General features: G+C 41.5%; 1 protein-coding gene across 1 annotated transcript in view; it reads left to right on the top strand.

Moving 5' to 3' along the window:
* Positions 1-14,760, top strand: part of AP3B1 (adaptor related protein complex 3 subunit beta 1) — a 211,232-nt gene that overhangs the window by 110,697 nt on the left and 85,775 nt on the right. Inside the window, 1 exon segment of the mRNA XM_053295883.1 lies at positions 590-758. Within this exon segment, the coding sequence (XP_053151858.1) occupies positions 590-758 (169 nt within the window).

Raw genomic sequence — 14,760 nt, forward strand, 5'->3', positions numbered from 1 at the left:
TTTTTGAAGTGGGTTCCCAATTCTGGTTCAGAGGCAAGCTTTAGTTGGTAGTATCAATAGTATTGGACATAACGGGAAGCAGTGGTTACCAGTGTTCACTCTTAATTTTTTTCATCTGTGTGCCGAATGAGTTTTGTTCTGGGCGGCAGTATCAAGGCAGTGTATGTGCATGTGCATTCAGAATAGGGCTTTCCAGATTCAGCCTGAGCAGGATCTAAATTAACTGAACGGACATCCAAAAACTTGTGAGTCGGCACACATGCACACGCCTTACAAGGAACACTGGTGGTTACCATGAACCAGCATTTGAAAGAGGGAATTGGTATAAGGAAATGGACTTTGAATGATCTGAACAAAGCTATACACCAGGGCTAGGAAACCTTGGCGCTCCAATTGTTGAACTATATCATCCCAGCCACAATTGAATATGGCCTACCATACCCTGTGCCATCTTAAATTTGTTTGTAAGCATCCAAACTTTTGAAAATGCTGCTGCTAATAAGGTATGACAAAGCTTAGAAATGTTCTCCCTTTCATTTAGTTTGGATAATTGTTGACTTAGTTTTTTATACTTCTATTTTATACTTAGTGGCTGTGAAGGCACAGAAGAAAATAAAGTAAAGTCTAAAAAAGCACTTGGTTCTTCAGATTCAGAATCTAGTTCAGCTGAGGAAAGCTCTTCAGACTCCAGCTCAGAAACAGAATCTGAAAGTGGTTCTGAGTCTAAAAAATCGATGGGTGCATCTCTTCCTCCCAAGGTACAGTGTGTGTCTGTGTTTCTGTGTGTACATACATGTTCAGTTGCTGAATGTGCATTTACATTACCTTTATAGGAGCAGGGTTTTTTTGATATGTTGTGGTCTAAATTATTTATTTTTGGATTGGAGTCCAAAACATTTATTGGAAATTAATGAAAATTAATATGCTGTTATTTTGTAGTTGTGAAAGGAGGAGATAGTTTATAGTCAATGATTAACCACTGTGGAATACTCTAATGGAATACATCTCAGTTCCTGTTACATAAAAATGCATGTTGTAAAATTCAAGAAAATGTAGAAGCCTTTTTCACTGGAAATTAGTAGATACAAAGGAATGAAGGTATAAAGATTCTGACTACAACACTAAATTAGTCATGTTGGTGTTGAGTTACACATCTTGTGTATGGTGCTGGGTTTAGATTCCTATCATTCTTAGTGGGTTTCTGTTTTATTAGCTCCATTGGAGATCAAGGGAGTAGTCAAATATGACTGTACCACTCCTGAGGATGTGTCTGTCTGTGTGGTAGAAATAGTGTCTCTGTGGGATGCTTTAGAACTCTTAACCCACAATGCTTATTATTTCTTGCCAAAACATGATTTAAGACTTAGAGTGCTGGTGCAGTGACCAAGACATGAGCTATGCATCAGGAAACCCTGGTTCAAATCTCACCTGTTCTGTGAATTCACTGGATGTCCTTAGAGAAGCCATTTACTCTCAGCCCCTAGCTCTACCTTCTCATCTGCAGTGGGGACTAATGCCTTACAGGACTGTTGTAAAGATTGTGACAAGAAAATGAAGCATTTGAAACACTTAAATAAGCACAGCCCTGCTGAATCAGGCCCAAGGTCCATCTACTCCAGCATCCTGTTCCACACAGTGGCCCACCAGATGCCACTGGAAGCCTGCAGGCAGGAGTTGAGGATATGCCCTCTCTCCTGCTGTTACTCCCCTGCAACTGGTATTCAGAAGCATCCAGCCCCTGAGGCTGGAGGTGGCCTATAGCCCTCAGACTAGTAGCCGTTGATAGACCTCTCCTTCATGAAGTCATCCAAACCCCTCTTAAAGCCATCCAGGTTGTTGGCTGTCACCACATTTTGTGGTGGAGAATTCCACAAGTTGATTATGTGTTGTGTGAAAAAGTATTTCTGTTTGTTGGTTCTAAATTTCCCGGCATCAATTTCATGTGATGACCCCTGATTCTAGTGTTATGTGAGAGGGAGAAAAATTTCTCTCTATTCACTTTCTCCATACCATGCATGATTTTATAGACCTCTATCATGTCTCCCTGTATTTGTCTTTTTTCTAAACTAAAAAGCCCCAGGTGTTGTATGTAGCGTTGCCTCATAAGGAAGGTGCTCTAGGCCCCTTGGTTGCCCTCTTCTGCACCTTTTCCAGGTGTGGAAAATACTTGAAGGCATTATGCAAATACAGGAGAAGCCCTTTGTCCGTGTGGGGGGATAGCAAAACTATAGATAATGGGGCATTAAGGCAATGGGAATTGGGGTTAAGTTCCCTAGGCAGTGAAAAGAGCTGAAAAAGGCAGAAATTGGGAGTAGTTCCCTAATGTACTCTGTGTCCCCAACTGTCCAGCAGTGCCCCCCAAATGCTGAAATTTTTTTCTCCCCAGAGAAAAATCACAATTTTGTTTTTTGTTTTTTACCTAGCCAGTGAAAAGAGCAAAAAAGGGCAGAAAGGAAGGAATGGTGTCCTTCCATGCTTGGTGTCCCTGGCTGCCCAACAATGCCCCGAAAAATGCTGGAATTGTCATTTTTTTAAAGGGAAAACAAAACAAAACAGGATGTGTTCTTTTAATAAAAATAAGCCAGAAAATGGCTCCCTTACTTAAAATGGTGGGCGAAAATGACCTCAGAGGTCATTTCTGCCCACCCCGACTTGCGATACACAAGTCTTAATCCCTTAGTTGCCAGTTTTTCACACGTATACTGAGGTTGGGTGGCAATTACCCAGTCGCGGATATGCAAAACCGCATATGCCAGGTCAGCGATTAACGAGGTTTCCCTGTACTATAGTAGTTTTTTGGGGTGGGGGTTGCAATTTTTTTTTTTTTTTTTGGCAATCTGTGTACAGTGGTCCCTCTACTTACGAAATTAATCCGTTCCGAATGCACATTTGTAAGTCGAAAAATTCGTAAGTCGAAAAGCGGTTTCCCATAGGAATGCATTGGGAACGGATTAATGCGTTCCGGAGCCTAGAAAAAAGACCCAGACCCCCAGTAAGGCTTGCAAACTGCACAGGAACATTTCTTTTCAAGAATAAACAGGCAGTAAACAGGCAGGCAAGTCAAGGAAACCGCATGTAAAATTTGTAAGTTGAGGAAACCCCATCTAAAAATTTGTAAGTCGAGGAAACCCCATCTAAAAATTTGTAAGTCGAAAAAACCGCATCTAAAACCGGATCTAAAACTGCCGTTTGTAACTCGAAAAATACTTATGTCGAGTAGTTTGTAAGTTGAGGGACCACTGTAAATGTATTGAAATACAGGTAGCATCTGGAGTGTTTTGGCAATACCGCAGTGGTAGGATTGGGTAGAGAGAAAAGGAAGGCCTGCATTATATTGAAGTGGTGGCGTGACAAAAGGACTTGGGCTCATATAGCTGGGGCTGTTTGGAGAAGGAGCTGTGAAAGATATGTGGTGCCCATGGTAATAAACAGAAGCATTAGTTACAGAGTTAGACCCACAGGTACTGGAAGCTTTTCTCTCATTCAGTGTAGCACCCAGGTTCACTTTTAAAATGAACAAAGGTACGCTCATTCACACAAAAGCATGGACAAGGGTACAAATAAGTTGTACACTCATACAAAATGATGTCTGAATAGAGTTTTTGTGACTTAGAAATCCTCCTGCATATGTGAGTCCCTAACTTGTTCACTAATGTTTAATCAAGAGACAGTAATGGGTTGGTGGGTGGGTGGGTGGGGGGAATACACTGATCTTTAGTGAGGAGAAACAACCTGAATCTTTTTGGTTTATGCTTCTTCCCCCTAGAGTAAGTGGATGGGTTCTGGATCAGAGGAAAGCAAAGTAACCTCCAACACAAATGCAGAACTATTCATGCAGCACTTGGTATGGCCAGCACAGTCACGTATTCAATTATCTGCCTAATCACATTTATTTGGGAGTAAGCTCCACTGAACTTAGTGGGTCTGCTTCTTAGTAGACAATGGATAATATTTCAGAAGTAGGATTATAAACCTGCTCTATTTCAAAAGGTGAGTGCAGATTGTAAATAGACTGATACTAAATTAAAAGTTAGCTGTAAAAGGTATCCCAGTTTTACTGAATAGACAATTCATGAATATTATGGAATGTTGGAAGAACTAGAAGCTCCCTGTTTAGGGCTTGGCACCTCCATGCTCAGCTTCAGCTCTGTCTCCCCCTCCACTACCCCCATACATTAGCTCTCTTCAGCTCAGTTATTTCTCCATCCACAGCTAAACTTTGATCTCAAGGCTCAGCAAGCAAGGCTCTGCAGTCGGCTGCTGGATCCTAGATCCACCTCCCCCTCTCCTCTGTCTTTCAGCCTTTGGCTATAGAAGTAGCCTTTTTTTGTCTGGTGTGGCTGTGGGCAGTTTTAAGGGGGTCTTCAGCCCTTTCTGCTCCCTCCCAATTCTGGGCTCCATGACCCTGATTCATCTGTACCTACTGGATGGCTGAAGGGAGAGGAAAGGAGGGAAGGATTAAGGCAGCTAAAAATAATGGATAGTTTAAAAGCTAGCCAGAATTTTGGGGCTCCTGGCAACACATGCATATAAGAACAGGAGAACTACTGGTGGCAGCTAAGACTTATCTTGCTGATACACATCTGAAGTATATAAATGGACCACAAAAATCATATTTGTCATCTTAGAAGGTTGTGGTATGCTTAATTACCATCAAACGACAAGCATTGCAACCATGCTTATAAAAACTCGCTGTGGCTGACTCTCAAATAGTGAAGGTTGTATTTTATGGCCATTTAAAAACAAGACACCTGCTGTCATGGTTGGTGAGAACAAACTGCATAAAGGCACCTTGCAGTCTGACTCAAAAGCTTTAGCTTCCTACTTGGGAACGGTGACAAATTTATGCTTTGCTTTCAGGTTAAAGTGAGAGGTAAGAGTGATATAGACAACATAACAGCCCATGGCCAATTAGATTAGCAGTCAGTCATATACAACGAATACATTGAATATTTATATAATGCTTTTCAACAAAAGTTCCCAAAGTGGTTTACCTAGATATAAATAAATAAAATGGCTCCCTGTCCCCCAAAGAGCTCACAATCTAAAAAGGAAATATAAGATAAACACCAGCAACAGCCACTGGAGGGATGCTGTGCTGGGGATGGTTACTTAGTTAGTAGCAGGGGTAATGAAGCTACATTATATTGTTAACCATTGGTCAGTTTTGCAAAGTATTGCCTACTCAAACTGGCAGTCTCTCTGGAGTCTCAGGTTCTTTAAAAATTGCCAGAGATGGGGAGGCTCGTATCCCAGCAAGGAGCGCATTCCAGAATCTCGGGGCAGCAGCCGAGAAGGTCCGTCTCTGTGTAGCCACCAAATGAGTTGGCAGCAACTGGAGACAGACCTCCTCAAATGACCTCAGTGGGCGTTGGGGCTCATAGTAAAGAAGACACTCTCTTAAATACCCAGGGCCTAAGCCGTTTAGGGCTTTAACTAGCACTTAGTATTTTGCCCGGAAACCTATTGGCAGCCAGTGTAACTCCATCAACAGAGGAGTTATGTGGTCTCTCCGAGATGACCCAGAGACCAACCTGGCTGCCGCATTCTGAACCAACTGAAGTTTCCAGACTATGTACAAAGGCAGCCCCACATAGAGCGCATTACAGAAGTCAAGTCTGGAGGTTACCAACAAATGCACCATTTTGAGGTCATTGATCTTAAGAAATGGGCGCAGCTGGCGTATCAGCCAAAGCTGATAGAAAGCACCCCTGGCCACTGCCAGGCATTGATCCAGAAGTACTCCCAGACTGCGAACCTGTTCCTTTTGGGGAAGTGTGACCCCCATCTAGAACAGGTAGATGTTGTTTCTCCCTGCCTGGAGGGGGACAGAGGGAGTAGTCAGCTAGGGCTATAGTGAGTCACACCTGGTGGGAGGTGCCACATTCCTGTGAGCCACATTCTTGTGTCTGAAGCCTACTCTCTACAGGTGAAACTTGGAAAATTAGAATATCGTGCAAAAGTCCATTAATTTCAGTAATGCAAATTAAAAGGTGAAACTGATATATGAGACAGACGCATTACATGCAAAGCGAGATAAGTCAAGCCTTAATTTGTTATAATTGTGATGATCATGGCGTACAGCTCATGAAAACCCCAAATCCACAATCTCAGAAAATTAGAATATTACATGGAACCAAGAAGACAAGGATTGAAGAATAGAACAGTATCGGACCTCTGAAAATTATAAGCATGCATATGTATTCAGTACTTGGTTTGGGCCCCTTTTGCAGCAATTACTGCCTCAATGCGGCGTGGCATGGATGCTATCAGCCTGTGGCACTGATGAGGTATTATGGAAGACCAGGATGCTTCATTAGCGGCCTTCAGCAATTCTGCATTGTTTGCTCTCATGTCTCTCATCCTTCTCTTGGCAGTGCCCCATAGATTCTCTATAGGGTCAGGTCAGGCGAGTTTGCTGGCCAATCAAGCACAGTACACTGTATACTTTTCAGAGGTCCGATATTGTTCTATTCTTCAATCCTTGTCTTCTTGGTTCCATGTAATATTCTAATTTTCTGAGATTGTGGATTTGGGGTTTTCATGAGCTGTACGCCATGATCATCACAATTATAACAAATTAAGGCTTATCTCGCTTTGCATGTAATACGTCTGTCTCGTATATCAGTTTCACCTTTTAATTTGCATTACTGAAATTAATGGACTTTTGCACGATATTCTAATTTTCCGAGTTTCACCTGTAGTATACCTGGACTTCCAAAAAGTGTTCGACAAAGTTCCTCATCAAAGATTCTTGAGAAAACTTAGCAGTCATGGGATAAGGGGACATGTACATGTGTGGATCCGCCTAATGGTGCAGCGAAAAATGACTTGACTAGCAAGCCAGAGGTTGCTGGTTTGAATCCCCCCTGGTATGTTTCCCAGACTATGGCAGCAGCGATATAGGAAGATGCTGAAAAGCATCATCTCATACTGCGCGGGAGAGGGCAGTGGTAACCCCCTCCCATATTCCACCAAAGATAACCACAGGGCTCTGTGGTCGCCAGGAGTCGACACTGATTCGACAGCACACTTTATTTTCACATTTGTGGATTGCTAACTGGCTGAAGGACAGGAAACAGAGGGTAGGTATAAATGGAGAGTTTTTACAATGGATGGAAGTAAGAAGTGGGGTCCCTCAAGGATCTGTACTGGAACCGGTCCTTTTTAATTTATTCATAAATGATCTAGAAGTTGGGGTAAGTAGCAAAGTGGCCAAATTTGCAGATGACACCAAACTGTTTAGGGTAGTGAAATTGAAAACAGATTGTGAGGAGCTCCAAAAGGATCTCTCCAAACTGGGTGAGTGGGTGACAAAATGGCAAATGCGCTTCAATGTTGGCAGTTGCACATTGGGAAGAAAACCCCGAACTTCACATATGCACTGATGAGATCTCAGATGTTGGTTACTGCCCAAGAGTGAGATCTTGGGGTCGTGGTGGACAGCTCGTTGAAAGTGTCGACTCAATGTGCGGCAGCTGTGAAAAAGGCCAACTCCATGCCAGGGATCATTAGGAAGGGGGTTGAAAATAAAACTGCTAATATTATAATGCCTTTATATGAAACTATAGTGAGGCCACACTTAGATAACTGTGTACAATTCTGGTCACCACATCTAAAAAAGGACATTGTAGAACTGGAAAAGGTGCAGAAGGAGGCAACCAAGATGATTAGGGGCCTACAGCACCTTCCTGATGAGGCAAGGCTACAACACTTGGGGCTTTTTAGTTTAAAAAAAAGACAACTGCAGGGAGACATGATAGAGGTCTATAAAATCATGCATGGTGTGGAGAAAGTGGATCGAGAGGATTTTTTTCTCCCTCTCACATAACACTAGAACCAGGGGTCATCCCATGAAATTGATTACTAGGAAATTTAGGACCAACAAACAGAAATACTTTTTCACACAATGCATAATCAACTTGTGGAATTCTCTGCCACAAGATGTGGTGACAGCCCACAAGTTGGATGGCTTTAAGAGGGGTTTGGATAACTTCATGGAGGAGAGGTGTATCAACGGCTGCTTGTCTGAGGCCTATAGGCCACCTCCAGCCTCAGAGGCAGGATGCCTCTGAATACCAGTTGCAGGAAAAGTAACAGTATGAGAGAGGGCATGCCCTGAACTAGATGGGCCTTGGGCATGATTCAGCAGGGCTGTTCTTATGTTCTAACTATCAGTGCTGTAGTGTTTCCTCTCTGGAAACTCTGACAGAATAAAAATTGAGTGAGGCATGGACAAGTACTTGGTGCCTGAAAGGAAGCTGACCTCTGTTTTGATCAAACAGTTGTCATGCAAATCTCAAACCAGTGCTAAAGCCACCTAGGAGAAGGTGATACACCCACCCTGAATGATACACCCAGCCAGAATTCCTGACACAGCAAAAAATAAAAAGTCTTAAAAGATAAAAGGCAATCCATGAGAAGCCGGGAGAGTAAACCCCAGTACAACATAAAGGTCAAGTCCCAAATTAGTTATGTAGATTCAGCAAAATAGAAGCCTTTTGTTCAGTACTCCATTTGAATAGTAACTACCACACACACAGTGTCTCCAAAATCCTGTACTGAAACTTTCCCCTTTGTATTTCTAAATTCTTGCACATTTGCTTTGCAGAGTGCAAAACCCCATAAAACACCATTTTGCAATTTAGTTTGCAGTTTGATCTTTACTTTGTGTATTAGAATGGCTGCATCCCCGAAGCAGTTCATTCTGAAGTTTATCCATTGACTTAATTTAACTTCTGCAGTAAATGGTTTAAAGGTTGTAATGACTTAGTGAAGCTATTCTCATGATAACTGAAAAGCGGGCTAAGGGAGCTTAGCTTCCCCTGCTTCCTGGGGATCGTGGGTATCATTGGGCTCTCAGGCGAACCCAGTGCTCCCAAGGCGGCTAGCCCGCCTAAATACCCCTCCCCTTAGATGAGTTTAATGGAGCAAGCTCTCCGTTAACCTCTGCAATCTGTAAGCAGCCTCTCGGGCTCGGTGATCTCTCCAGGATGCCCAACGCACTTGTGTGGGGCATTCTGGAACTTCCTGGGGCCACGCAGCCCCCAATCCCCACAGCCCCTGCCAGCTCCGTGATAGAGCTGGCAGTCATGTGCGTGGCTCATCCAGCCCCCCAGGCTGCTTCTTGATCGTCTGCGGGGAGAGCGAGCTAAGCCCGCTCTGCCCACAGGACCCCCTCCGACGCTTCACATCAGTTGTGTGAAGCGCCTCAGTAACTTGAGACTCTGCCATACTTAGAAACCAAACTGTGTATTGGAAGTCAAAATGTGCTATCTACCAGGCAAATTCTCTTTTTAAAAGACTGTCATTTCAATTTTAAAGACTTTTATTGTTTTTATTCTTCAGTTCTTGGAGAAAAATCAGGGTTAACTTTAATTTTAATAATTGTAAAAGAAACTGTGTGCACAGAAGCCTTTGAACTACAACACTACTTTAAATCTTGACTATTTCTGTAGTCTATCCATTTAAAATGCAAATTGCATTTGTTTCTTTATGCGAGTCTTCTCTTATACTAAAACTATATTTTATAATCTATGCAAATACCTTTTCAGTGGTGTCCATATGGAAGACATTGTGACTTAGAAAAACAAAATAATGTTAAGGTAGATCTATAACACAAGTATTTAAAAGATGTTGACCAGTGGTGGAGCCAAGGAATGGAGACCTGGGTTCTGCCACATCCCCGGTGGCCTGCCATATGTGCCAGTGACTCCCCTTGTATGTGACTTTACACACACATAGACATCACCCGATCGCTGGAGGGCTCCACTCAATGGTGGCTCTGCCCCTGATGGTGACATATTAGAGAAGATATTTCTAGGCTTTTTCTCTTTACAAAACAGATGTAAAACACTTCCAAATCATGGCCATATTTTTGTACTTCCAATAAATTATGCACTTTGAAGTATAACTTTCAAAGAATGATGTTTATAGCTAAAACACAGCAACTGACCCCTGCTAACTGAGCAAAGAGGCACCTTTCAAAGTGGTGATTCTCTTATATTTAGCAGGGGGCGGTGAGCAACTGGCCCTATCCAACCCTAGCACAGCATCCCTCCGTGGCTGTTCATGGTGTTTACCTTATATTTCTTTTTTAAATTTTGAGCTCTTTGGGGACAGGGAACCATTTTATTTATTTATTCTTTATTTTTCTTTGTAAACTGCTTTGGAAACCTTGTTGAAAAAGCGGTATATAGTAGTAGTAAGTGATCCCTCACAGAAATAGCAAGCCATTCTGGAATAACATAAAATAGTTTGAGATGTTCAAAGACACAATCACATGCTGCTAATAATGAAATGCAGATTTGAGTAGGATGCATGGGTAAATAAGAGCCTCTACAGTGGGATTTTAAAATCAGTTGCTGTTGCCTGCCTATACAAGCATAATACAGTCACTCAGCTGTTAAAAACCTGATCCACTATTTAAAAAATATATAAAAACAAATTGTCTATCTTTCTGCCTGATCTCTTTTCAAGTGCTAACACAATGGAAACAGTAGGTGATCAGTCAGTGCATTTGGTTTGTCAATGATGGTTTTGTATAAATATTGGAAGGGTAAGAAACAGAATTCGCACAGTAAAATATGATTTCATCTGCCTCTTCTCTGCAGTTCCATGGCTCATGCTGCAGTGTGAAATTCTCATTTTACACACTTTGCAGGCGGAGCACATGAATTATGCATTGAGCAAGAGAAATCTCCTGCTTCAAGTCCTATATGCATTTACCCAGGTTCTGTCTCTATTATCAAGATGAATTGCAAATGGAGAAATGTTTGATGGGATATGGCTTAACTTCTTTGTTTAGCATTCAGCTTTGGACTGCATTCACTTCCTTTGGAAACAGGTTTATTTTTGTGTGACATGTAATTTTAGGGAAAGAACAAACAAAAAATGTTAAGCTCAGTTTCAATTAAGCATTCACTGTAAATGTAGAACATCAGAGTGGGTCAGTAGGTGGTTAGGTCCAGATTTTTGCTTAGTGTTAAACTCACTGAGTGACCTTGGGCAAGAGTTTTGCAGCCATTTGTTGAAAGACAATAGTGACCTATCTTAGCAGGGCCATTGTAAACCCAATTTACAACATTCTTCATTTTCAAATTGTTTTATAAACAATATGTCTGCTACCAGTTACTTAATGTTTAAAGAAAATATATTTTTGTATAATATATTCTTTTTTTTATTAAAAAAAAATTGTGATGTTTACTAGTGATTAAAGAATACTTGAAGACATTAGCTGGATCAGATCCAAAGTCAGTTGTGGCTAAGACCCACTGAAACCTATTAAGTAAGTCATAACTGTTACAGGCGCTCACAAATTTGGGTAGTCTTGATAGCCATTATTTGTGGTTGTCTCCTTTCCCTCCCTCCCATACCTCTTGCACATACAGCCTTTCACTTTGCACTAGAATTAGATAAACTTGTAAGCAACAAGAGATACTCCGTCTCCTGAATTCTGTACAATGTGCTGAGAATTCAAAGGAGGTGTGCCTCCTGTTATGCTGAGTTTGAGCAGACAGTCATCAGGAAGACATTCACAGTCCTCCATGGTGACCTGGCAACTGCATTAGTTGAATACTGCTTTGTCAAGCTTGTGGTCTGATTCCTATCTCATGAAGATTGACATTGTTGCTCTGATGGTGCCCTAGATAAGAACAGTAGTATACTTCCTCTGCTACCATGGCGCAGCGGGGAATTGACTTGACAAGCAAGCCAGAGGTTGCCAGTTCGAATCCCCGCTGGTATGTTCCCCAGACACACTGGGGAACATATATACACTTATATCAGGCCGCAGCAATATAGGAAGATGCTGAAAGGCATCATCTCATACTGCACAGAAGATGGCAATGGTAACCTCTTCTGTATTCTACCAAAGACAACCACAGCGCTCTGTGGTCACCAAGAGTTGACACTGACTCGATGCCACACTTTATCTTACCAGATTGAAAAGTATTTTACTAATAATCTTGTAGATTAATTCAAACTAGCTGAATACACATAGATAATCTGTGCGCTAGTACTTTGTTGCTCTCCTTGTCCCTCATCACAGCCCCTGCTTTATTGCTCAGTGTCAGCCACCTGCTCTCACCCGCCCCATCCCTGCTGCTCACTTGCCACTCCCTGCTGACTCACCCACTCGACCCCTCCCCGCCGCTCACTCCCTGCTCGCTCACCCGTTCCCTCCCCACCGCTTACTCGCTCGCCACGGTGCTTCTGTTCTCTTACCTCCATTTGGTAAAGCACTATGTGGGTGGGGCTTGCCATGTACGACCTTAATGTATTATATAGATGGCTGACACCTTTCTTAAGAAATTATAGCTGGATACCAGAATTCATGTCAAGTCATGATAATGAACTTCATTATGATGAAATGCTTTATTTGAATTTGAATGAGTATCCAGAAGGACCAGCCAAAAATAGGTTGCTTTGGGAGATTTTATGCACCAACATAGCTTCTGCTAAAAGTAATTACATTTCTGAAATGGGAAACACTTCTAGTTTATTCACTTTCTTCCAAATTACATGTTTAGCTGCTAGAAAGGTACTGGTTTACCTTTCTTCCTGAAGAAATTTGGCATTTGATGACTCGCTAAAAATAAAATAGAATTGAGGCTCTCCAGGGAAAGGAAGCTGAATAAATGTTGAATAGCCAAGAATCCCTCCTTATGCCTTTAATGTTCATACCTGGCATCTTTATTCTTTGAAAACTTCATCAAGAACTTTATCATAAACAGCAAGACTAATACACTGATCTTCAACAGAACCAAAATAGACTTCTGACTAGATATATTCAGTGATATCCTACATGGTGTTGATATTCGCTTTTCAGACTGGTTTTATCCTTAAGCTTGTTGTGTGCCCTGTGTCTTTTAGCTTGTCGATTGTACTGGGTGCTCTAGTATTTCTGAACTTCTCCATATGCAAGAGAGAAGTTCTTATGAAAGATATTTTATTTATAATACTTGTATACTGTTTTTCAACATAGCAGAGAAATGGAAAAAGCTATTGCTGTCCCAAAGGGGCTTTCATTCTTTTAAAAGAGAAGGAAGATACTAGCAGCAGCTACTGGCAAGATGTTGTGCTGGAATTAATAGGTCCAGTAGCGTTCCCCTTGCTAATTATAGAAGAACCACTACTTGAAAAGGGCATCACTCTGTCCCGTTAGCAGGAGTTTGATGGTAGATACAGTATTTCTCAGTGACAGTATTCTTCTTCAGAACATATCTGCATAATGCTTTCAAATATTTGAAATGATTGCTTCTGCTCAGCTAATACAAAACAGGAAATTAGTGCAACCATATCATGAACATACAATTTATGAACCTGCAGGGAGGAAGAGAATAGCAAAGACTTTGCCAAGAAACTATTTATTTTAGTGTGGTCATTTCTTGCTGTGATACTGTTTCTACTACACACCATCTCAAATATGAAATAAGAAAATGTAAAGGAAGCATTAAGGACATAACACATAATTCATAATACCCATGAGAATTTATTAGAAGTAGGTTTATGTAGTGAGCAGGTGTTCAAACCAGCTTTGCATACTTATCCTGATTCTTGAGGCAGAGATTTTTTAGGCGGCAGGGATGTGAAGATTATTTGATTCTATCGTGATTTTTAACAGAAAATGCAGCAAGAGAGGGGAACAGCCGGAAAAAGGAATAAATGGGTGGGCAGTGCTGAGAAGGAAGAAGACGTGAGAAAGGGAAGATGTGACAGGAGAAGTGGAATTTGATCTCTTATTGCTCAAGTGCATCTTTTTAGAAGAATGGAGCTCCTTAAGCGATCCAAACATAATGATAAAGATGTTTACTACTCCTTTGTGTCAAAAAATGTGAATGACCCAAACTTCCTTTAAATGAACCATGGTTTGCACTTCCAATGAATTAATCTGTTTCTCTTGGAAGATAGTATAACAGCCTTCCTGACAGTTAGAATGGTTAACCCAAGAGCTGTCCCCTCTTGTGAACAGCACAACCCCGTCAGCTAGGCCATGGAGCGTTTTGGGATTAGGCATACTAGACCCAGACAGCGGTTAAGCAATCAAAAGATTACCTAATTTACCAAAGGGAAAGGAACAAATCACTGCCCCAAAGTAAGAGTAAGGAACTGAGTTTGAAAGGCATATAGGGAGAGACACGTTATATCACCACAAACTTTTTCCCACTAGAGATTTGGCAGACCCCCTTCATTCGCCACTTTCTGCCACTTGACCAAGATTTGCTTGTTTTGGCAAGAATTTTAGGATGCTAGGAGGCTGGATGTTTTAATTTGTTCATTGACCATTGTTCTTCTTCCTTCTCAGTTTATGGTCTGTTTTACTAATTTTATTTGTCTTTTTAATAAATAGCCTTTCCCTCCCACAAAAGGACAGATTTAGACCTCAGCTCCTGCATTTCATAAGCTGTCAGATAATAATAAAAATAAATCATGTTAATGCCTTCCCCCTGCCCACTGCCAGTTGTCTCATAGCCTGTACTTGTAGATGGATCGTTTCTAGTAAAAAAAGATCCTTCCAAATAGCACTGAGTAAGAGAGCTAAGTAGACATCTCAGAAATACTTAACCAGAATCCTTTGTTTTTTTCATTAAACAGAACTGCTGAGAATGTTTCTACCCAAATCTGCTTAGATAAGAAAACTAAGGACTCTGGCTATTGATGAGAGGGCTCCTCCCTTCCTTCTCATCCATTCAGGTCAATTTGTCTCAGGTCTATTTGAACACAATGGGAGTGATTGCCATTAAAAATAATAGGACTTGC

The sequence above is a fragment of the Hemicordylus capensis genome, chromosome 2, assembly GCF_027244095.1.
Source record: "Hemicordylus capensis ecotype Gifberg chromosome 2, rHemCap1.1.pri, whole genome shotgun sequence".
In the NCBI taxonomy this organism is placed as follows: Eukaryota; Metazoa; Chordata; class Lepidosauria; order Squamata; family Cordylidae; genus Hemicordylus; species Hemicordylus capensis.